Source organism: Charadrius vociferus, unplaced genomic scaffold (genome assembly GCF_000708025.1).
Source record: "Charadrius vociferus isolate BGI_N301 unplaced genomic scaffold, ASM70802v2 scaffold475, whole genome shotgun sequence".
Lineage (NCBI taxonomy): Eukaryota > Metazoa > Chordata > Aves > Charadriiformes > Charadriidae > Charadrius > Charadrius vociferus.
This window is the reverse complement of record NW_009648337.1, coordinates 3,410,010-3,435,237: the sequence shown is the minus strand read 5'-3', so window position 1 is coordinate 3,435,237 and position 25,228 is coordinate 3,410,010. Positions and strand designations below refer to the sequence as shown.

The following is a 25,228-nucleotide window of genomic DNA, read 5'->3' as shown; positions in this document are numbered from 1 at the left end:
CCTCCGCGGGGGCGTTGGGCTCGCGGGGGCGGGCCTGGCCGCGGCGGAGAGTCTTTTCTGCTCCGCCGCCCCGTGGGAAACGCTTCTCCCGTGCGAGAAACTTTTCTCGCTGCCCCGGACGAGCGTCCGTAGCGGGGGCGCCTGGTGACGGGGGCTGGGCTGAGCGGCGTGCGGCAGCGGAGTTTGAAAAAGGAGGCCAAGGTGGAAGAGGAAAATACGGTCAAAGAACGCAGGCCAGGAGCATTAAGGCCGTCGTAGTTGTTAACGATAACGTTTTTCACCTAATAAGTAGCGCAGATAGTGACTTAGGTCGTGTAAAATGAAGCCAAATTGTATTTCTGTGGGCTAAAGCATGAGTAAAACTAACATGCTGTAACCTTCAAAACTTTATGACATCGGTGGATTTAGTAAGGTTTTGCAAGAAAATAACTTCTCTTAAATCTGCTTAAACAGGTACATGTCATCTAAAACGTTTCTTCAGAATGAGGCTGACAATTTCCATTTAAAGGGAAAAGAACTTTAAATTACTAATGCTCAGTTTACCAACGTGTATAGTTTAAGCAGAAATGTCAGCATTCCTGTCCACAGCAAGATCCATTAAATTATTTATGAAAAAAATGACGTATGTTTCTAAATCAGGTGTCCATACTGTATTATCTTAGTTTTTCAGTTAGCTCGTTCATTTTCAGGTTTTAAGGTTTGGTTGTGTAATCTGTGTTACAAAGGAAATTGTATAATTTGGTTGCTTTTCATGATAAGGAACTATGATCCAGGAGGTTCTTGCAATCTGTAGCTCGATTGCTTCTTGATAAGGAATACACAAAACGTTCTGTGGAAGGTGACAAATAATACAAAGATTTGGTCTGTTTTCAGGATTGGCACTGCTGCCTTGGCAGTTCAGGTGGTTGGTAGCAACTGGCCCAAGCCACATTACACGTTGCTGGTTACGGGCCTCTGCCGATTCCAGATCCTGCAGTTGCTGAAAGAGAAGCCGTATCCTGTTGCTGAAGTTGAACAGTTAGATCGACTCGAGCAGTTTACTAATCAGCATAAATCTGAGGAGGAACTTGGAGAGCTGTCAGAACAGTTCTACAAGTATGCGGTGCAGGTAAATTGTTTTAATCCTGTGTATCACGCATTGATTTATTTTTGTGTATATTTGAGAGTTTTTGTTTCCTGTCTGCCCTTCTTGTTCTATAGTTCTTATGTTTTTCAGTGGCTAGTAATGTTTCAGTATTTCTGCTACAAAATAAATATTTCTGTTAGTTATACCTTAAGGTTTCTCTGTCAAGTTCCCGGGTGTCTATACAGCTCATTGCAGGATGAGTCTGACTGTGTATGTTGGTGCTATGGTGTTGGTATTATTTCAATAATTTCATAATATTATAGCAATACTATAAATACACTCTAGTAAAAGAATTATATTGAAGGGAATTAAACCCCTCTAGAGCTTTGATTATAAACAGATGTTCCCAAATACCATGAATTTGAATTTAAAGAATGTATAGAAAAAGAGTCATCGTAGTGTTAAGATAACTGGGAAAGTTTTTAATCAGGGTGTGTGTGGGAAATAAGACATGTAGGCATTGAAAAAAGTGCTGCAAACGATGATGATATTTTTGAAGTTCTCAACCAAGCAGAGTCTTGATTGCCCTATGCTGAGTTAGTGCCTCTTCTGTGAACTTTCTTTTTGTTTATTGTTTTGGCAAAGTACCTGGAGATATTTCATACTGCAAGACGCAATCCTTTTTAGGTTAGATACTCACTTAAATAATTTAAAAAGAGACATAGTAACCATGAATGTTGTTCATTGCGTGTTCCTTACAGTTGGTTGAGATGCTGGATATGTCCGTTCCTGCAGTCGCAAAGCTGAGACGTCTTTTGGACAACCTGCCTAGAGAAGCTTTGCCAGATATACTGACTTCTATCATCCGTACATCCAACCAAGAGAAGCTTCAGGTATTATGTTCTTAAACTTTTATAAGAGTTAGGTGTTTGTTATTTTTTTTACAGTTAATCACTTTTAGATAATCTTGAAATTGCTTACACTTGAGACTGTACAGTGATAATGTTGTGCCAGAAGGTATTCGTGTTACAACTGAGCATGAATACTTGTAAAAAGTTTTTATGCTGTTGTTTAAAGTGTTTATAGATCTGTATGTCAGAACTCACCTCATAGGTAAATTAATCTAGTTAGCGTTGGAAATGGTTCATTTTGTTAAACAATAAATACAACGTGGACTTCCCCTTCCTGTGGCAAAGATGATAAATCTTTCTTCAAATTGTGTTGAAATCTTGCTTACTTATCACAGTTGACAGATCGTTATACATCTCTTAATACCAGCTCCAGAACTGTTTTTTTTTTTTTAATCTTTTTAAAAACTATCTGGAAGTGTGGGGGTTTTTAAATACTGAGACACTGGTTAAACTTGCATAATATGTCAAAATAACTATGCAAAAACAGTGCTTATGGCTTTATGCTTACTAGTCTGACTTCTATATGTACTTGCTGTGTTTGGAAATTTTGTTTTTCCTTTTCTTTTGATGCTGCCAATGCTGTGTGTTCAACCTTGAATTGAAACCATAAATTGGGTTATTTCAAAGCACAGCAAATAGAAATTAATGCAGTAATTTGAAGTGAAGGTATGTACTGTAGTTGAATATCCTGCTGCAGGAAGGTACATGAGTTGTTAAATTTACCTTGTCCTTTTTTTTTTTTAATTATTATTAGAAGTGCTAAAGAAAAGAACAGGCAGCAGAAGCTGTGGAAATACAGGAGAGCCCAATTCTACCCATTTCCACACTTCATTAAACATGAAAATGGGATAGTGTATAAAATTTTAAAAAGACAAAAAAAACCAACCCAAAACAAGAAAAACGTAAGGCATAAGGTGATTTTTTTTCTTGGTTAACCAAGGAGATCATGCTGTAACTTTCTTAGAGGGCTAGCTCTTTCCTGAAGCTCAGTAATTGAAAAATAGAACGCCAATAGCTGTTTGCCACAGAAAATGCAACTGAAATATTAAGATGCTTTAAAACCAGACAGGATAAATTACTTTTTTTCTGTTTTGGAGTGCTTTTTAGTTTTGTCATCCAGACCCTTAAGGCTAGATTTTGTGTGCTGTATTATTGTATTTCTTGCTACCTTTTTTCCTGAACCATCTATTCTATAACTCTGGTCAAAGGACAGTAACAGTACCCTCCCTGTTCCCCTCCCCTAAACGGGTGATCCATCAGCGTGAACTTGTTGGTTACTTATAACTCCTTGCTCTTAGATTTTAGATGCTGTTAGGCTGGAAGAACGGTTCAAGATGACTATACCATTGCTTGTTAGACAGATTGAAGGCCTGAAGCTGCTTCAGAAAACAAGAAAGCCCAAACAGGATGATGATAAAAGGGTATGGACCTTTAAACATGGGACACTTAAACATCCTAAATAAGTATAAAGATGCACTTTTAAACAGGCTAATGAACATGCACAATTTTAATCTGTGCAGAGTTTTAATCTATAGCCATAATGTTTCATGGTCAGTCTGGAGCTGCAGAGAATATCCAGCTGGCAACTTTGGCTGTTTAGATACCTAAAAGAGAAAATAGTCTTTTAAAACTGCCTAGGGCTATTTATGAATTAAATTATTTATTTTAATCTGAGCAATTTCTGATGTTGACTAAATGCTGAGGTTCCTTTAAAGAGCCATGTGATGCCCGGTTTACTTGCATGGTGTGCACACACTGAGTTTGGGCCTGTGCAATGAAAGGTGTGCCTTTTACTAATGGCGTTGCAGGTCGATGGTAGCTTTTGAAATACAGATAAAGAAGACGTTGTAAAATGTAGCTTGCTGAACTAGGGCAGCTTAGACTTTTGCTTCATCTAACTATACTTATGCATTTTATGAAGCAGAAAGTAACTGAGAAATGAAAAAAGGTAGGAGAAGATTTATCTGTTTTGTAAAGATTAGGCTTGTTCTGCTTTATATGATGGGCTACAGTGCCCCAAAAATCACAAATTACTCTTTTCAGTTTTGTTCTTGTCCTCTGTTGTCTGCTACTTTAGGGTTAATGATAAAGGCACTTAGGAAATACATACAGTAAAATAAGAACTTTAACTTTTTAAAGTAATACTAATAACGCTTCGTGAAGTTATTTATTGAATTAAAATCTTATGAATTTTTCTATGAAGGAGGTGCTCCTAGCACCTTGCATGTTTTTGTCATGGGTTCCATTCAAAGTCAAAGTACACACCTTATTTAAAAGCTGATACTATGCTCTGTCTCTGTTTTCCATTTCATAGGTTGTAGCTATTCGTCCTAATAGAAGAATCAGTCACATTCCAAGCACGACAGAAGATGAGGAGGAAGAAGAAGATCATGATGATGTTGTCATGCTGGAAAAAAAGATTAGAACATCCAGTATGTCAGAACAAGCTCTTAAAGTTTGTCTTAAGGAAATAAAGAGGTAGGAGACTTTCAAATGGTGGTTTCTTCTGTTATTTCATTTTTTAAAACAAATCTTGCATTAACCTTTTCTTATTTGATATGTTTGTGTTGGTTGTGTTTTGGAAATTATTTTTAAAAATTTAGTAAATAGCTGGTTTTTTGCTTGTAAATTTCACCATTTCATCTTTTTGGAACATCAGAGGTGATGGCAAAGAAATATGAAGTCTTCTAGGTATGGTTTATACATTAATATAGCATTAAACTAAGCTCTAAGCCTCTATGTTATGACCCCAAGATCTAAAAAAAAAAAAAAAAAAAAACCAACCAAAAGAGCTAAATAACACCATAGTTGGTAATAATTAATGAATAAACTGACCCAGTTATTGAGTCTTTTGTCCTCTGTTTTTCTTTGGTGAGAGGGTAACTGCTATCCGTGGTGATATGATGGTTAACAACCTCTTTTTCAGTGGGGATGCATATATAGTGATACATACAGAGTGTATGTATAGGGAACTAACGCTTTTTTTTTTTCATTTCTGTTTGTATCCTATAAATAACCTATTATTATGCAAAGACGATCTCTTAATTCATTGATTAGCGACTTGCTTTTTTAGTATTACGGTTGTCAGAAAATAAGAGGGTACGCTGATGACCTCAAGTTTGCTAAACAGCTGTCTTGTGATGCAGGAGAGTCTTACTTTGCAGTTAATTCCTGGCTGGAGTTATGAATTCTGAACATATGTTTCCAGATTAAAGAAGATGCCTCAGTCAATGCCAGAATATGCTTTGACAAGAAATTACTTGGAACTGATGGTAGAATTGCCATGGAACAAGAGTACAAAAGGTAAACCCTTCTATTATTGTTGACTGTCTCTTGCACAGACATTTTAGGACAAGTAACCATCATGTAAACACTATGTACTTACTTCTGTCTTTCAAATGTTTGTCTCATTGTCTGATCGTAAAAAGGTCATTAACGTGTTACTGAAGTCTTACGGTCTACCTGGCTTAAAGTAAGATCTGGATACAGAATAGCCCATGTAGCTCAGTTGTACATCTAAGAACGTGAATTTTAAAAGTATTAGAAATATCTACACAAAAAAATGAAGGTATTATTGCCTACAATCTATGCTAGCATATATCTAAAATGATGAAGAAGAGAGCATCTAATTACTTCTTGTCTGTCAGACAAAAAAGCTTTTGTACGTTTCTGTAGCATTAGTCTTCCCGAAGAAGGTTCTGGTATGTCTTAAGTTAATCAAGTTTAGTAAGGAACAAAAGGATTGAAAAGCACAATTGCAGTTAATTTTAATAATTACAACTTCAGGTACAATAGAAGAACTGAGTGTCATGTCAGTTTTGTACCATAGTTTTCCAAAGTTGTGAGTAGAGAGTGATACTATTAGTATGGGAACAGTATACAAAAACAGAGAGTGAGGAAAAAGTAGAAAATCAAACATGACCTTTCTTACTGACCAGCACAAGTAGATTAAGTGGGCAAAATGACTTTCCAGAAGGTGTACTGCTGGAGAATAGGATTTGAATTCCTTCCAGGAGCTACTGAAGAATGAGGCTTTTGAGCGGCATTTAAAACAATCTGATTTTAAAGAAATTTAACATACCACACCAGCAGAAACATCGATCTTTTGCCTTCTTAGTATGCACGGTGATGAATTTTCACTGTTTTGAACTAGTCTTGGCTGTTTATGAATCTTCTTGTAAATATTTTCTTTAATCATTAAATTGTAAAAAATCTACCCACGGATCTTTGCAGATCTTTATGGTATTATTCAAAGAATCCCAAAATGAGTAAAGTATTTGTTGACAGTCGTGACCTAGCAGAATGTTTTTTTGATGAAAGTTGCTCTTTAATCTTGTAAAATTGTGCCATGTTGCATGTAGTTTAAAGTTTTTACTTTAAGAAAAGTTGCAAAGTTTGTATTCACATTCTTATGAGTGATGTTTTGGACTCCATAGCTACAGCGAATAAAAATACACATAAATATAAAAACAGAAAATCCAGTAGAAAATTATGATCATTAGTGAATTTTTTATTCAGTGGTTCATTACAAAAATTCATACGGTTGATGATGAGAATTTAATCACAATTGTCTGTATGTGAAATATGCACACTTACGGGTATGAGGGGTCTGCATCTGGAATGCATAGAATTTGAAGGGTGGATGCAGAGTCACATCACAGAGATGTGCACATCTGTGGGTCCATCCAGAGATGGACTTCACTGCTTCCTGCCTACCCTCTTTATGTTGTAGAGCAAAGGACAAGACAGCTGCTTTGTGCCAGAAATTCCTGCTATGTGTAAAGCATTACTTAATGTCCATCAGTGAGTCCTGACCATTTATCACAAATTATGGCAATTGCAAAAAACCAAATCTCTCCAGTCCTAGTATCATTGGGTATTTTTTTCAGTACCAAATCACTTGAAGTGTGCATAGCAAGTAAAGCCTGCCCTTCAAGCCAATAAGATCTTGCTCTGTTTGCAAAGATCATTATAGACTTATCATAAGTAGATGATGAAGACATAGGGATGAATTTATCTTTTGACCTTACAGGATCAGACTTACTTCTGTGAGAAAGCAAATGCTGAAAAATTTGCTTATCATTGAATCACTGTTCTAGAGTGGACGCTTAAGTACATTTGAACATGATTTCAATCTGTAACACAGTGAAAAAGTGTTGGAGTTTTTTATTTCTTTGTCAGTACTATGATCTGTCCAGCTTATGTCTAATTTCCTTATTAAAGGAGAATTATAATACCTTTGTTTTAGGAAAACATTGTCTGAAATATGTGTGTGTGTCAAGGGGAATACATTGATGAACATGTTTGAGAACGTGTTTGTTTCTACTGTATTGTAGAATGAATTATTTCAGTTTTTAAAGGTAAATGTACTGATTGATATCTTTTCTGTTGTCAATGATTGATAGATCGCCTTGAAATTCGTGCAGCTCGAATTCTTTTGGATAATGATCATTATGCTATGGAGAAGCTGAAAAAGAGAGTTTTGGAGTACTTAGCTGTACGACAACTTAAAAACAACCTCAAGGGACCCATTCTTTGTTTTGTGGGCCCCCCAGGAGTTGGTAAAACTAGTGTTGGAAGATCAATCGCAAAGACTTTGGGTCGAGAATTCCACAGAATTGCTTTAGGAGGAGTCTGTGATCAGTCTGATATTCGAGGCCACAGGTAACTACTTCCTTTCCTAATTGCAATTTTTGCTTTTGTTTGCTACAGAATATATTGATTGTTTTCATCATTAGCAAATACATAGGAAATTTGCTTATTTCAAACAACGGTAGTTATTCATTGATTTTTTAATTTTTTTTTGGTATTCAATGGTATCATTGAGGAGAGAATTTAGTAACGGGAATGGATGTTTAGTGTTGAGATACAGCCTTTATGCTTTCCTTCTGCTGCTGCCCTTTATTGTCATAGGGGAGAATGGAATTTCATCTTTAGTCATTTTTGGCACTTTGAGGTAGACATTCAGGTGAAAGTCTAATGCAGAATCTTAAATGTTGCTTCCGATTTTTCTACCTTTTAAGAGGGTTGCAAAGATTTAGCTGTACGGAATAGCCTATGAATAGCAATGCATTACTTTATAACCATGTTTGTTGCTAAAACAGGAGGAGAAACTGAGAATGATACTTTAAAGTTGCTATAGGATAGCAACTGAGTTACTTAGTATCTCAAACTTGTTAGTGTATTATTTCGGATTTCAAATGGAAGTTTATAGATGGACACCTAAGCTGGAAGATTTCAAAGGAGATTTTTTGGGTGACTTTCCTTAGGACTTTTTTTTGATCTTGCATCTACTTCTTAGTCTTTTAACCCATTTGTTTATATTAGTCTATTTCCCGTTCCTTGCAACTGGAAGCATAATGAACGGGTAATGTAAATAAGTAACTGCCAAACATCAGTGCAGCATTTTTGGTTCCATTAGATGTATTTTATGCTTATTACATGCAGTTTAGGAAATTTGGAATAATGAGTTTGTTAGTGTTCTAAAGATCTGTAAAACCACATGGGGTTTGTTTTTTTTAAAGCCACATTGTTGAATAAGATTTCTCCTTACAACAGTAGGTAAATTATTGTGAATTAAAGTTATTTGTTTGATGCCATGTTGCAATTAATTTTGTACAGTGACTATGCTGCTACTTTCAATCATTAGAATACACCACCGTTCTTTCTTCAATTCCAGGTTATTCTATAATTTCTTTTTGTTTTCATGGCATAAAAAGGACATTGTTATTCTTACCGCTTCCCTATGTAATTTTAATGAAAACTTAAAAGAAATGCCCTGATAAAAGTTTGTTTTGTGGTATCTGACTTCAGACTTCTGAGTGTAGGTAGTTGCATATGTGAATACGTTACAGTGGTGGGAGCTCATGGTCCCAACTGGAAGGAATGTGGGAGACTCACTGGGATATCTTGTGCTGAACATATGCATAAACTTCTAGGAATCTGGAATATAATGTATTTCTAGGAATCTAGAGTATAATATACTACTGATCACTTCTTAGACCAGAACATGAGAGATGGAAAAGCGACAAAACGGTGATTTTGTACTTGATGACAGCTTGAAAATTCTGAGTTGCTTGGTAAACCTTTAGCTCAGCACCCTTGATAAAATGAGCAACATGCATTTCTTCCTGTGTGCGTTCTTCTGTGGCAAATTTGCAGGAGTTTTGTTTTCCAGAGCGTTTGACACTTACCCAGAGATTGTAGCTTGAAAGAATCATCTGGAAGTTTTTTCTTAGTGTGAGTTTGGTCAACATACCCAGCAGCCACTCAGGCTTTGTAGATACATTTGTTTTAGTGCAATGGTATGGGTGTGTGTTTTGTAAACCTTTGTGATAGCTGGCCTTTTTACCAATTTACTTACACACTAATGGAAAAAGAAGTGAAACTCTGTCCTTCTTCACTATGTATTATTCTTGTTATTCATAAATTGTATTGTTAATCGCTGCTTAATAAGTTAGAATTCTGATGTTTTGTATTACTTAATTTAATACTTAATACCTAAACAATTTAAAATGTGATTCAACATGTTGCTATTCGAGCTGAAGCCACTAGAGGCTGTTCAATACTAAGCGTTACAGGTATAAGTAGCTTTCCCACCACTGAAGCCTTTGTTATAGGGAAACCACGTCTGTGAAATTGACATTATGAGTAAAAGCCAAACTGTCATCAACTCTTACTCAATTGCCAGTAAGTTCTTACAGGTTTCCTTTCTTTTTTTTGGTTTTGTTTTGTTTGACTTTCTATCTTGTGCCTAGACCTAGTAAAGAATGAAGACAGCTAGAGTCATGTGATAAAGAGGCTTTTAAAAACTTTTAAATTCAGGTGTTTGTGGCTGTCACTGGAGTATTTTTGAGGGCATTATTAAATTATTAATGCATGTTAGAAGCTAAATGTTATAAATTGCATATTAAAAAAAGTATTTGATAAGACAGTTTATTTTTCACCAGCAAAGGAAACACTGTCTGAATTAGCAAGAGTATCACGTGGTTACTCTTCAACAAACAAGTGTATAGTTTAAAAACAAACTTTAGAGCAGTTAGTACAAGGAGTCCCTTGTAACCAACTGCTTTTGCAAGCTTTTTGTAGGTAAAATCAAAACCAACTGTCGCATACTGTTTGTTTTCACTCTGCTTAAATTTTTTTTCCTGCTTTTTCTGCTTCTCAGGATAAGATTTAGTCAAATTAAAACTAGAGCTTTTCTGCAGACCCCTCACTGTGTTGTCCTTTTGCATGAATAAACCCTTCAAGTTATTCTCAGTCAAGTGAATCTATATTGTACATCTGGTGACAGTCATGGAGAGGAATTACAGAGGTGGTCTAAACATGGAGGAGACATAGGCTGCTGTTCTCTTGATTTTTACTGTTAAGTAGGCTGATTTTTTTAATGTTACGTGTTAGGAGTCATTCTTTTCTTCCTCAAAACACATTGCTGCACTTTAGGGCTTAAGTTAAGGATTCCATTAACATTGCAGAAGATAGATACTATATGTACCTACAAATGTACTAAACATTTTTTTTAAATGTACTAAATGTACTAGAACATTAAAAAAGAAACTGTGGTTCAGTTTTACTTGCAAGCAAACATTGCCTGAAATAGCATTCACTTTGGCCACTTAGTACTATTGTAAGTGAAAGAGGCAGACTGATAGATTCAGCAAGCAAAATAAAATATATTAGGCAGCAGCAGAGAGGGGAGTGGTTTCCACTGTGGTGTGCTGTTCCTGTGATGTGTAATGTGGGCAATTGGAAATGCCCCGTTTTTGCAGTTTCACTGTGGATCATGTGCTTGCAGCTGGGGGTTGTGAATCCTTTTTTGATTGGGTGAAGAGCAGCAACTACTGTTCTGCATTCCCGAAATGAAATCATCATCTTGGTACAAAACCAGAACTGCTTTATCAGACATCCTCCAACTGTTGTTTGCATTTACCACTCATCTATACCATATGTTAAAGTTTTCTGGTTTACTTTTGTTGTTAGCTTGTATTAAAAAAAAAAATCATAAAACCAAACCACCTTGAAGGATGACTTAGAACTTTTTTCCAAGAAGCTTACTGCATTTAAGATCTCCTCAGTACTGGTATTTTGTTTTATACACAAGCTATATGATCTTCTCTGTTGCATGTCTGTGTGGCTCTCTATTTTTAAAAAGGAAAGATGTAATTGCGCCATCTATTTATAGTGGTGCTGGTGAGATCACTGTGAGGCTCTCTTTTTATCTCTCTCGCCTCTGTGTGAAGCACTCTTTCTTATATTACCATTGCTTTTCAGTTTCTAGAAGTTTAGATAGTTTACTTCTGGCTTAGGCCTGTGCTGGAGACTTGTTCGGGTGCATCTGCGTGAGAAAAGGCGCGATTCCTCCCCAGTACAGCTATGCTAGCAGAAGTTCACAGCACAGGCCTTGTTGCAGTAGAAAAATAACAAACCTCAAACAGTTTCACTTGAGGAAGGAATAGCTTTGTTTTACAAGTATAAAGCATAGATATATTTGTAAAGTGCTTGAGTCGACACAACCTCTGTCCTTGCAAATAATAAGCTGTGACCTTGTACTAGTGAGTTCAGAAATAGTTTCTTTGGTGGCATTAACTTTGTTATCTTTTCCTACCTATGCAGTTTGAAAACCACTGTAGTTAAAAACTATTTAAAACTTTTTGTCTTTAGAACAGTATGAAGAAAGCGGGTCGTGTTTTTATCAATAATGCTAGTACTTCTTTAAGGGTTGCAATGCATACACATTCCCAGTTTATGTTGGGAGAGCTGACAAAGTTAGATTTCCCAGCTGTCTGTCTTGTTTTTTCTAGGATATGTAGCTCCCAGTGACAGACTACACAACTCTAGTGTTTTTTTTAAATGTAACTTTTCACTGATTTAAAAGTAAATAAAAAGATTACTAAATTACCCACGTTCTGTGGCATGAGCTCTTAAGGGTTTTTTTCGGTTGTTACTACACAAGCGAGATAACCAGGAAGCTTGATCTATACTTCCCGTTTTGAATGGAAAGCAGCTGACTCTCTTTCTAGATTTAATGCATGGAGAGAAACAGTGCATCCAAAATGAGCAAAGCCACATTATATCATCAAAAATGCAGATGTAGAATATTGTTTTCCTCCTTTCAACCCTAGCTAAAATAATGAAAATAAAGAATAACATCACATTCAGTGGCTGCTGTTCAGCAGTATTGAGTTGAAACACAAGTTACAAGGCAAAGGTTAATGTCTAGACAGATAAATGGCCATATCTGCATGTAATTTTCATGTATTCTGGTGGTTTTATAGGTAAATACCTGCAGGGTCTGTCTTACCCACGACTCTTGTGTTGAGGTATGTTCCATAACAACCATTTAGAAACGAAACAGGCTACCTATGTATTTTCAAGGTAAAATGCTACCTTATTGTTCTTTGTCATCCTACATATGACAATTACATTGGCATTCTTGACTTGCCTTGGAGATCCTGAGTCTTTGATTAATAGTACAATAAAATAAGTATTGGTCTATCTCTAATAAATGAAGATGTATCACAGATTTACTCTGTTACACATGGGAAGAGTGAATTGATATGTAGGTATTTGTTAACCTGAAATTTATAGTCAAAATTTATTTGAGTTTCTACTTCATGATATCTGATCAAATGACATAAATAAATTTAAGCATGCTTTTGAGATTTAGTGCATCAGTTAAACAAGCATATTGGAATTAGTTGTTTAGATTACCATGTTTAAAGATGAGTGAAAATACAAATGAGAAGACAGTATGAGAGAGGAAGAACAAGAATAGTCAATTGTAAGTAACGAAAAGAATAGCAGAATGTTTCTAGCCACCATGTGCTTTTCTCATCTGTTAACCTTAATTCTGTGGACACTGAATATTTTGCGGAACTGCTCCATATTTCCAACAATAGTTCCTTTAATTTTGACCAGTGAGTTTCTTGAAGAACTCTTGGTTGGTATAGGGAACCCTTTCATCCTTTTTGTAACATTGGATCCATTTCAGTTGGACTGTTTTCTATTTAAGTTTTTTACATGGTAGCTCATGACCCAAGGCTTGCTTTGGACAGGGTGCATAAAAAAAAAAAAAAAAGGGAAAGAAATTAGTGATTTTCTGTCACTGTTAGAATGTTTTTCTTATTGCTTGCTTTAGAAGCCACTTAATTTTTACACTCTTAAAATTGTATTTCTCCAAGGTATTGATCTCACTTGACTTGGCAAAGTTGTCTTGAGTATATTTGCTTTTTTCTGCTTTTTCTTCACTGCGAATCTTGATACATTGTGCTTCAGTCTACCTAGTGTATGATTTATTTTAAAATGTTCAGAAACTTGATTGTGTACAGCAGTTAAATCTTAGTGAAAGATGCTACATCTGTGAGAATCTGCCAAAAGTGTAAATATGTCATTAAATACCCAAATTGACTTGAATCTAAAGTGACTGTGGCTTGAAGTCTATTTTCAGGGTTGTTTGAAGGGAAAAAAAAGTATTTCAGTCTATTAACAACAACTTTTTTGTATCTCAAGAAAGAAAATCTCTTCCTGTTCTTGTTTGTTTGGTTGGTTTTTTTAAATGCTTCTATTTGGAAAATTTTTTTAAAAGTTTTAAAAAGCACTATGTGTGTGTGCATGGGTATAAACAAACAGATTTATTATTCAGAAAACCTTTTGGTACCTAACACTTAATATCTTCTGGCCTGTGTTGTTGCAATTGGATGGTGCAGGAAAGAGAGTGATTATTCACAGTTGTTTTCCCTTGACTAAAGAAACCCAGTTTACCTTCATTTAGTTTAGAAACCAAACCTGTTTCTTAAAACTGTATGGAACATAGATATCTCAAATTTTCGTAGAATTTAAAAGGAATAGATAAAGCTTTGTGTATGTAAAACCAAAAACATGCATTAAAAAAGTATAATGTCTTTAGGCATGCACTTGAGAATAATGTACCAAGCAAGAAGGAAGAATGTTTGATATTTACCTAATGATGTTATCCTACTACTGGCACAAATAGAATATTAAAAACAGTCAGGCTACATCATCTCTGAATCATATAATTTTATTTACTAGTGCAGTAAGCGCCTTTTGTTTAAAAAAAAAAAACAACAAAAAACCAAACTCAAGAAGAGCAACAAAACCACCACCAGCAACCAACCAAAACCACAAACAAACAAAAAAAAAACAACAAAAACCCCCAAAGAAACCCCAGAATTTCTACAATGATTAGTTTGGGTGCACTTGTAAATTGTTCACTTCTGTGAACTTGAGTTCTGCTTCAGTCTTGTAATTTTCTGATTGCATTTTATAGAATCCTTTAATTCCTTTGGCAAGGTTGACTGTGCGCAGATGGAGAATGAAGTGGCATGCTAGTATAAGAGCTCCCCCATGCAGATTCTTGGTCTGTAATAAATGTTACATAGTGAAATCCTCAGTGGAGAGGAATCCACTCACTCGCTGCAGAGTAAGACTCTACACAAAAGCAGTGAGGTGCTAAACTATTGCACGCAGGCTGCTCCAGTCTTTAGCAGCTGTCTCATGAAGGTGGTAAATAGGGAAGCTGAAATTCTGTTGCATTTCTGGCTGTTTAGAAGATCTTAAAAACTTTTATTTTTGCTCAGATCTAGAATTAAATATAGTAACTGCAATTTGTTATTAAATGTGATTAAATATTACATGGAACTAACACTATTGCTGTGTGGTTTGAGTTGGGTTTTTTTTAATATTTAAAGTCTTCTCTAGTATCTTTTGAAATTACTCCCATGGTATTTTTGGTTTCTTCTTTCTAAATGTCATCCTGTTTATTTTGGATTGTATTAAAATAGATCATATGGCAAAGCAGGCCTGTTCTGCATATCTGCTTTGTGAGGGTCATAAGATAGGTACTGTAATTCAGCACTTCATGTATCTCTTTCTTCTTAAATGACCAGCATTTCATACTCTTAATTAGAGTATTTTGTTTAGTTATGGCACAAACAGAAAAGACTGTGATAAATGGAGCAAACAAGGGATGCATGTAAAATGTAGTTTCTCTGTGCATCGTGAAAAAAAGTTTTTACCATCTTTGCTGAAAAATTCAGACTCAGAACTTTTTTGTTGTGTTGAACTGTTCTAGTTTTTATTTCATGTTGAAGTGACATAGTAAATACAGTTATTTTTTTGAGTATTAATTAAAACATGTTGTATATATGTTTATGTATATATATACATTGACAGTTCAGCATATTTGGAATTTTGCCCTAATTTGTAACATGCTGTGTGAACTCTGTTGTGATCAAAAAACCACAGTGTCGTCATTATTAAAATTTTAGTATTAATGAGGTTCCCAAATCTGCTCTGCTTGTTCATATAGTACAAGGATGCTTGTACTGAATCATGTAAAATGCCTGCAAGCCATGAAGTTTGGATCTATTTTAATGCATATGTTTATCTTTGCAGACCAACTAGTGCACCTTGGAACTGGGATTTTCATCTGCTGATATAATTGCTTATAATAGTTCAGATGCATATTCTGTATTTTTATCAGCTAGTTCCAAAAAGTTTTACAGAAAAGCAAGAATTGTTACAATGCTGCTTATTCTTATATTTTCTTTCGAGTTTGAGTTTTGATGTTTCTCCTCCTGTTACATGTGGCTGGCCGCTCTTTCCCCATATACATTCATTTCTCACAGGCGCACCTATGTTGGCAGTATGCCTGGCAGAATAATCAATGGACTGAAGACTGTTGGGGTTAACAATCCAGTATTCCTGTTAGATGAGGTTGATAAACTGGGGAAGAGCTTGCAGGGGGATCCTGCAGCAGCCTTGCTTGAGGTAAGAGATGTTAAATTACAAGCATTGTTTCATTTGTAATTAAAAAGAATTAAAGTACTGTACTCGGAAAGGACAATTCACTGGACAAAAGATAGCATGACAGTGTCAGCGTTTTTTATTCAAACACCACCTGCTATGTTTCCACTGTGATTTCTGTCAATTACTTGTGCGCAATGCAAATGCTTTATATAGTATGCTAAGTAAGATGTCTCAAATCTCAGTGATCTGTACTTAAACACAAGGATGTGTTTTGTGCTGGTTTGTATATTTAAAGACTGTTCAAGCCTTAAACATTACTTATTTGGGGGACTTCAAGACATTGATTTTTAATGACCAAATGCTATTAGCTCTAAGAAAGAACTGTAAAGCAGCCAGGTGGTAGCTGGACTTTTTCAAGTTTTCCCTTTCTTTCTTAGAACAATTTTAATATATTTTTGATGCTTTTGATGGCACAAGCTTATATGGGAGCTGAGTGTATTACCTAGCATGTAATACAGACTAGTTGCTTGTTCTTTTAGCAGTGTTTCTTTAATTAGTGTTGTAATTAACTTTCTGAACTTAAGTTATTCATTTAAGTTCCAGGTCCCTACTCCTTGACTGATTATGATGTGGTGAGGGTTTGCTTTCCATGAGAGTCAGCTATTAAGTGTGTTTTTTCTGAAATTCTGGGACTCAGACCTAGATACAAATGAATCTAATTTTGAAGTATGTGGTGTAGTTATTTTATCACAAAGAGTTTCGAGGCGTTAAAGTTGACTTGCTTAAAGACACATGTAAAATCTAGGAGACACAAGTAAAGCCTTTGGTGAATGAGATACTGTTGGAATATTTTGTAAATCCATCAACTGTTGAGATGTAATTAATTAGGTTAGTTGTTGGGATTTCAGGAGGCTAAAACTTGAGTGATTATGAAGATGATGAATGGAGGCCTATGCCTTGCAGGCTTCATGTATCAGAGGAGTCTGTAGCAGAGACCAGTAATGAGTTGCCGGAACCTTCTTTCTGCCTTCTTTTTCCCTGGAGTATGATACACGAAGATATCCCAGTACAATTCCTTCTTCCACTGACTTGCATATTCAGCGGTTTTATTCTAGCAGTTTGCTGGAGAGAGGAAGGAGTGTCTCTTCAGCTATGGGGAAGAAACAAAGAGCATTGCCTTTCCCCAGCATCTTAGTGCAGAAGGCTGTGTACATCTTCCTGTGCTAGCTCAGATGATGAACAAAGGAGGGAATGAGGAAGGTGCTAGTGCAGCAAGGCTGGACTAGGCTGAAACGTTTGAGGCTGTCCAGAGCAGATGTAGCATTAGTGCACTTAAAAGTTTTGATACTGTGCACATTTAGAATTTCCTTATGCTGCTGTATGTTTACTCTGTCTCCCTCTCTTTTATGTTCCCTCTGGCTGTAGGGGCTACCATCCTAATCACTGTTTCACCTGAACTGCTTCTGTGACTGTTCTTTAGCTGTTTCAGTCAAAAGGAGTTGGGTTAGTAAAAGATATTTATCCGAATTTTTTGAGCTAGCCTGGCTCACTTTTACTGAAATGATTTAGGGCGTAATCCTAGAAGCATCTCAGTTGTCAGACTTAAAGTATAGTAACTTCTGTAGCTGGGCGGTTGTAGGTGGGGATGAAAGTGGTTCTGGTAATATTTGCCTACAGAGTCATTCTAATGACTCTTTTTGACTGACAGTGCTCAATACAGTGATTTGAATATGAAAAATGCTACTTAAATTAAGGTGTCATGAGCTCATCTGTATGCTGTATGACTTTCTGCAAATGAAATGTCATTTGGCATTCTACAAATGTCATTATTTTCTTCCTGCTAGATAGTGTAAAATTACTGTTTTGACAAGGCCAACTAGTTCTTTGAAAATCAGCATATGAACAGGCTGTGGTTTGAGAGCTCTGTTTTGATCTTTGCATGTTAACATGAACTAGTAATAATTTAAATGTGCTAGAAAATACTATGGCTTCACTTTTTTAGCTTTTAAAAATGACAGTTATGATCCTTTACCTGTGTATTTCTCAAGTGTGTAGGGTGCATGAGAAAAGCCTCTAAGTGCAAGGAAAACAAGCAGGGGAGTGTAACAAATATTGAGATACATTTTCTTTTTTACTTTTCCCTTGCTGGGATTTTATTTACTCTTTGCTGTTAATGGTAATGAGCTCTTTTTCTGAGTTTTCTGGTATTTCTTCTGTCATTTCTCCTTTAGATATTGAACTAAGCTGGCCTAAATCTAGTCGGTGCACGGATTAAAAAATACTTGAAAATCAAATTGTGTTGGCTAGCTGACTGTTGTTTGCTAGGCAGCCAAAATCAGTAATGAAGCAATGATTTGTCACTTCTTGGAAAGAGAATAACTTTTTTTGGAAGTGTTCTGATCACGAATCCAGATTTGTACATTAATATTGTTAATGTTATTCAACCTTTGCTGTTTCTTTTAATTTATTTTTCATTCCCTGTCTTGCAGTGGAGAATTAGCATTTCTGTTCTTCTATCATGTCAAGTGCGTGAGGGCAAATATAATTAATTAATTTTTTTAATTATTTGTATTTGAATTTTTGAAACTTTGTTGTTGCTTGGGGATGCTTCTGTTTTCCATATTTTAAATCCACATTGTCAGTGATATTCAACTCAGCTCCTGCCATGGATTATTCCAGCTGAGGCTTGTCAGGTCAGCTTCCAGCTGTCTGCTTGGGCTGCAGTCTTTATGTAAGTCATTGCTAATTGACCATTAGTTGCATCTGGAGAAGTAATTGGTCTATTAACCATGTCTGGGCTGCTCCCATGTGAGATCTGTATATCCCTCTACTGCTGTCTAAACATCCTGAAGCAGGTGCTTTACCTCTTCTAATGGAGAACTCATGCCTGGACATAACAGCTTAATTTTCATCTGCTTTTTGTGGTTTACATTGTTGGAAAGTCCATCTGGAATGAGCAAAGGTGGCTATTATGTAGGAGAAGAAACAATAGTAAGTGGTCACCTAACTGGCACGTTTGTTTTCAGACTGCTGCTTCTTGTTTGGTAAGTGCCATCATTAAGTATAAAAGGCACATCGTTTTTTTATTAATGTGCAGGTGTGTTAAATTCTCACTGACTGTCTACAATGGGATATATTCAAGAAGAAAATTGCCATACTCTGTAAGCTTGGAAGCAAAGCTTGCTGTTTTATAATTGCCGGATATGTGTTTAGTTCTAGTGCTTCTGCAGAGTTGTTGCTCAAGCAAAACAGAATGTCTTCCTATTTCCAGTTACTGTTCATCAACAAGGGAATGTTTTAGTCTAAATTTAGATGAGCTCTGTTTAAAACACAAGAAAACAGAAATGGATCCAAGTGACTGATAGTGAGTATTTGTATGCAGGGAAATTAGACCAGGAGCATAGCCAGGCAATTAAATGTTCATGAAACTTATTCTGGATTTTGTGGTAATAAAAAGCTGGTACAGAGAAGCCTTTGTATGCACGTGAGCTGTCGGCCATAAATTAACCAAGATGTTTTGTTCACTGAATGTTCTTTTTGTACTTAATATTTTCGTATTGGTTGAATATCTTTGAAAACTTTAGAACTTGAACTTTAGAACAGATACATAGCTGAAGAACAGTTCTATTTGCTTTGGAAAATCTGTTTTAAATGTGTAGGCGTGATACTGGTTTATGTCCTAATCTAAGAAATAGTTACCATGACAAAGAATTGTTATTCTACAGAAATTCTAGCCCTTGTACAAAATCTCAGATAATTCACATTTTTAGATGTAATCTGAGTTGATTTTGATTAGTTTCCTTTACCTTGATTGGATACTATCATCTGTGCATGAGTACAGCATCACTATTTTGTATATCTTTGCAAAAAAAATTATAATCACCAGCTTAGCAGTTAGTAGGATTCATAAGGATTTCTAGTTGCAGACTAGGAGAAAGAGATAAACGTGCATGTAGATAAATGTTATAAAAACCAACTTGGTCTGTCAGAATACATTGTTTTTCAACATCTTTGGAAATAGTTGCAAATTCTTCAGCTATTAAACTCGAATTTTGTGGAAATACCATGTTATCAGTGTAAAAAAAAAAAAAAAAAGGTAAATTGAATTAGGGTTTGCTGTTTAAATCAGCTTTGAAAAATTTGCAAGAGTAGACTTTGAATGGGAGACTAAGAGCTACTTTCTTTGAAGATAGTTTGTAGATGCTCCGATACCCTGCCTGTTGTTGTGTCCCCTACATTTTAGGGCTAGATTGTATGACTAGTTGAGGTAAGAGACTCTGTAACTCTGATTGAATTATGCATCGGTGTACTTGGCTAGTCAGGATACAAGGCCTTTGCCTTCATCAGTAAAGAAGGGAGTAAATGATAGCAGCTGCCTGCTGAGGAGGGCAAGAAAAGAAGCTTTTAAATAGCTTATAGCCAAGAAACAATAACGTTCACTGAGTCCCAACCTTAGTTTTAGAATTTAGGCATGTTTGTCAGCATGTTTTAAGATTTCACTATTAAGGGAATGTGTAACTTGTATTTTAATACAGTCGCAATACATTTGCAAATATTAGTCTTATATCTGTGCAGTACTTCAAAATAAATCAGAAATTGTTCTGTTTTTAAAAAACTTCTGCTGCGTTTCTGGCATTCTGTAAAAAAAGTATTTTCCTAGTTTGTTTTGATCATAAAACATTCTTCTGCTAAAGATTTTTAACTTTTCAAAGACTGAACAGAATTTAAGAGTAATGAAAATTCAGAATTGTTTCTTTCATAACCAGCTAAGAAGTGCTCAAATTCAGTTTTTTAGAATTATCAACACCATTCTTGGCTATAATTCAAGTGGCTAAGAGAAGGGGTGCATTCATTTGGGTATAGGCAGATAAATTATTTTGACAGCAGTGTGCTATTTCTCAGGAGATGCATAGATCCTATTATTTGTAACATGAGAATTATTCATGTTGGCATAGCATTGATAGTTTATCATTTGGGAAGGAAAAGTGTGGCAGTACTTTAAGGGGTGTGGAATGAAGGTGGTTCATAGGTGGTGATATAGAAGCCAAGTGTAGATTGTTATATACCATGAACTTCCAGTTTTCAGCACTGTTACAAAAACGATACAACGGCACCTTGGTATGCTCGTGATCTGCATATATAGAATATTTGTCATCTAATGCAGGAAAACAGCTTATACACGTAATCGCTTAAGTGTATGCAAGTGTTACATTAGCACACATAAGTAATACTAAAAGCAATAGGAAAACGGCAGTTATTTAAGCCATAGTTCTACTTGTGGAGTAAATTTTTGAGGTTGGTCAGACTATGTGTTGTTATTCTTCAGTGCTTGCTTAATTTTGTCTCTGCTCTTTAAATCACAAAATTTCAGGAAAAAAAAAAAAAAAGAAAAATGCAAAGATTGTGTTAGGAAAGCCGGGGCTCGCCTGGAGTCGAGACTTGCATGGAATGTCATGGGCAATAAGAGCTGCTACTGCTACATTAGTAGTAAAAGCCTGGACAAAGCTGAACGAGTGGGGCAAGTGATTTAGGGAGAGCAGATAAGGCTGGGAGGATCTGTGTTGGTCTTCACAGTGAGATCTCTCAGGTTGGTGTGCTTAGAGTAGGAAGAGCTACCAGCAGCAGATGAGGATTGGAGTCAGGGATTACTTGAGAGAATTCTGCTCATACAAGTCCATGGGACCACATGGGCTGCTTTTCCAAGGGTGCTCTCAAGTCCTTGAAAAGCCACTCTCTACATCTGTAAAAGGTCATGGAGATAGCTTACAGGAGGTACTTGGTGACTGGAGAAATGCTGCAGCCATCTTTAGAAAAGGGTAAAAAGAACTAATGGGGAAATGATCTTTTTTTTGCATATGGTGTGGAATGTAGTTAGAAAGCAATCATTGTGAGGCAGGATATTGAGGGTCAGGCTTTAGTAATATAACATATTTTATGAAAGTAAGGTCAGATTTGACAGATCCAAATGGAATATAATGAAAATGTGCATATTTTATTTACTTCTAATTGAGCAACTGCATCAGTTTTGTGTTTACTCTTGTTAAGGTCTTGGATCCAGAACAAAATCACAGCTTCACTGATCACTACTTAAATGTAGCCTTTGATCTGTCCCAAGTCCTTTTTATAGCTACAGCCAACACTACAGCTACTATCCCACCTGCTCTGCTGGACAGAATGGAAATTATTCAAGTTCCAGGTAACATTACAGTGTTTTCATTAAAGTGGCTATTGCAAGTCCTTAAAAAATGTTGGGGTGGGGTGTTTTTCCTGAAATAAAAAGCAGTTCCTTAAGGTAAGCCTGCTAGAAATCTAGACTGAATGGCCAGAGTCATTGAAAGAGACTAGTCAGCATGCCTCCATTATGGCCTCTGTCATCAGAATGAAATTTAGCATTGCACTTAGGAAAATTCAGTTCCAGGTCTATGGAGATACATTGGTACGTTCTGTGACAATATTTTCAGTAATCGATGTGTTTGTAGTCTAACTGACTGTTGGCTGATGCATCTTTTTAGGATTCCAGTGAAGAAAGGGATCTTTGAAACAGTAAAATTGTATTCTTGTTCACATGAAGTTACTAATAATCACAAAGTATCATACCAACAGCCTTTTAAATTATAGCTGGGGTGTTTTTGTTAAATTCAATCAGATACAATTATAAATGGTAAGAAATTTGGTTATATTATAGTGTGTAAGCAAAAAGATTAGTAAACATCTGCTTTTTCTTTTGAAGGATACACACAAGAAGAAAAAATTGAAATTGCACATAGACATTTGATTCCTAAACAGCTTGAACAACACGGCCTGACTCCACAGCAAATACAGATTCCCCAAGTAACCACTTTGGACATAATTACCAGGTAAATCTGTTATTCATTGCTTTAAGTTTAAGTAACTTCTTTTTCTGGTAACTAGTAAATTATTTATTAAGTGATAACACAAAACATTTTTTAAGATCTGCTGTTCTTAATAGCTTCAGAAGTTCAACAATCGGTAATTTATGGAATTGCTCTTTCCTGAGCTCTGTCTGGCTGTGCTGTCTAAACCGAATCATCCTTCCTTCTCTAGAGAATTCCTTGCTCCTTGTGAGTGCGGCTCACAATCAGTTGTGGTGACGCAATTGGCAAGGCACTAGGAATAAACAGAAACACTTGAGCTAGTATTTCTGCAGCGTGCAGTGTGTGAAGCCATGGTCTTGGCAGCAGACAACCTTTATTTTAAAGAAGGAAGTTTTATTTCTGTCATTTTTATAGAAAAAATGGAAATTACCATTTTGTTTCCTGTGACTTGATGGGGCCGTATTTGTTTAAAAATTGGAATTAGGTTAAAAAAAAATAAGATGTGGTTTTTTTTAAATAGCTTGTATTAATTAGAACTACATTTTTCGTGGACATGAGAGAAAAGATATTGATCAGAACATCTATCAGACTTTTCCAATGGAAAAAGTATATCAGTTTTCAATGAATTGAAGTGTATTATGACCAGGAACAGCATTTTGGCATTTAGTGAGTGTTGTTGTCTGGTGTTTTTTTAATTCATAAACTAAAAGAAAATATTCTTTTGCAGCCAGTTCCTCAACTTTCAGTGAACTGTATTTTGAGTTTTATAACAGTTCTTCCTTTAAATTTTTATGCATCTGAGAAGAGCTCAGTGCATTGGAGCATTGTTTAGCATTTCACTAAGGTTGGACACCAGGTGTTAGGCATGTCTTCTTCCCACTTAGTAGTTTGTCTTTCTTTACAATTATTTGATAAAAGCACATGATTTATTTTTTTCTGTTTATTAGAGTAGCCCAAGGTCTCACTGCCTGTCACATCTCATTGTATTTGGATGTATTTTTAAAAAGAAGGTGTGTTTACATTCAAAAGAGATTCCTCTTACAAATAATATCCACCAGTAAAACAATTGTCTCTGTGCTAGATACACTAGAGAGGCAGGAGTCCGCTCTCTGGATCGGAAGCTGGGAGCTATTTGCAGAGCAGTGGCAGTGAAAGTGGCAGAAGGACAGCACAAAGAAACAAAGCCAGATCGTCCTGAAGTGGGTGAAGGAGAAGGTGTGTATCTTTTGCATGTTTTATTGAGAGTAAAGTTCTAACATAGTCACCAGGAAGCTGATTCATCAACCTTTTCTCCTTTTTTTTTGCTTCTTTAAGGGCTCTGTTTTTAAAAGCTTTGCTAAGTGGTATTCTTATTATGCATGATTCAGGTAGTGCTGAATTATGGCTTGGAACTTAACTAGAGTAATTTCAACCTGCCAGGTTGGTAATTGAGAAGCGCAGTGGATCTGTTTCATATCACAGGTATGCAGTTATGATTTGTGTATGTTTTTATGTCTTCCTAGGCTTCTTTACACAAATCTTTCACTTTTGTTCTTTAATAGAGGACTAAGCATGGCTTTAGTTATTGTATTTAAGGAGATTAACTGTGCTGTGCATGCCCTACCAGCTCAGAACTCAAACCCGTTATTTTGTTGTACTCTAAAATAAATGTCTGCCTGAAAGGTTTGAAATTTCGAAAGGTTTAGGGGCTCTTTTTGTGTGCCTTTAAGACTGCACTTATTCTAAGTCTCTTGAAGCTTTATCAACTTCAGTAAGTCTGTTTGTGTTTCCCACATATACAGACAATAGCGATTTATCATTCCCAGTTGTCAAAAGACTGAATGAAAACTAAAGATAAAATTCTCAAACATCAAAAATACTCAGGTAACTGCTTCACCAGTAAAGGTAGACCTCTTTCTAGTCTTGAAATATAAGGCGGGAAGGAAGAAGTCAGGCCCATGGTCCAGGACAACACGCAACTGCTCCCTTTTTCATCCCCAAATTAGTATTCTCGTTACTAAAACAAGTTGAACATCCATACTGTGTTTGGTGAAACATACCATTCAGAGCATAGACAGTTGCGCTTTTCTACCAGCCAGTTGCTGATGGAGGATCTTGCTGTACACAGCAGTTTTCTGTTGAAGGTTTCAGAGTGCTCGACGCAGCACTAGATGTCTGCAGGAGCCCACAGTTCAAAGTGGATGAGAAATGTGAAAGGACAGAATTCAAACCTGAAGTTGAACGTCTAAAATGTGGGTAGTCCTTAGTCTCAACAAATCTAGCAAGCCGGGTGTTGGGTGTTTTGTTTGTTTGTCTTTTATAGACTGCAATGAGTCCAGTTGACGCTTTCTGACAAGTTAGTCAGAGAATAACCGTGTGCCAGAGAACACTGGAAAGCAAAAGCTGCAGAATGGCTGCTTGCTTTTGATCCGGAATACTCAAACTTGAAATACTAAAAAGACCCCTGTTGGTTTGATGTTGTGAAAGATGCCACAACTAAGCTGATGTGGGGAAAATCTTTAAATTTTAACATCTGTACAGCCAGAATAATTCTGGACTGGTTTAGAGGAGGACAAATAAGCTGTCTCAGTATGTATTCCTTTAAAATAAGGCATGGTGCTCCCCCCACTCCTTTCAGAGAGTAAATCCTGGGGGAGGAAATATAACTG

The 25,228-nt window shown here is 36.1% G+C and overlaps 1 protein-coding gene across 1 annotated transcript in view; it reads left to right on the top strand.

Moving 5' to 3' along the window:
• The window catches only part of LONP2 (lon peptidase 2, peroxisomal), a 44,851-nt gene that overhangs the window by 795 nt on the left and 18,828 nt on the right, over positions 1 to 25,228 (top strand). The window contains exons 2-11 of the mRNA XM_009885083.1: positions 814 to 1,108; positions 1,828 to 1,959; positions 3,276 to 3,398; positions 4,292 to 4,455; positions 5,186 to 5,280; positions 7,383 to 7,641; positions 15,624 to 15,765; positions 21,790 to 21,940; positions 22,475 to 22,601; positions 23,662 to 23,795. Coding sequence (XP_009883385.1) covers positions 814 to 1,108; positions 1,828 to 1,959; positions 3,276 to 3,398; positions 4,292 to 4,455; positions 5,186 to 5,280; positions 7,383 to 7,641; positions 15,624 to 15,765; positions 21,790 to 21,940; positions 22,475 to 22,601; positions 23,662 to 23,795 — 1,622 coding nt within the window. The remainder of the gene's footprint in view (positions 1 to 813; positions 1,109 to 1,827; positions 1,960 to 3,275; positions 3,399 to 4,291; positions 4,456 to 5,185; positions 5,281 to 7,382; positions 7,642 to 15,623; positions 15,766 to 21,789; positions 21,941 to 22,474; positions 22,602 to 23,661; positions 23,796 to 25,228) is intronic.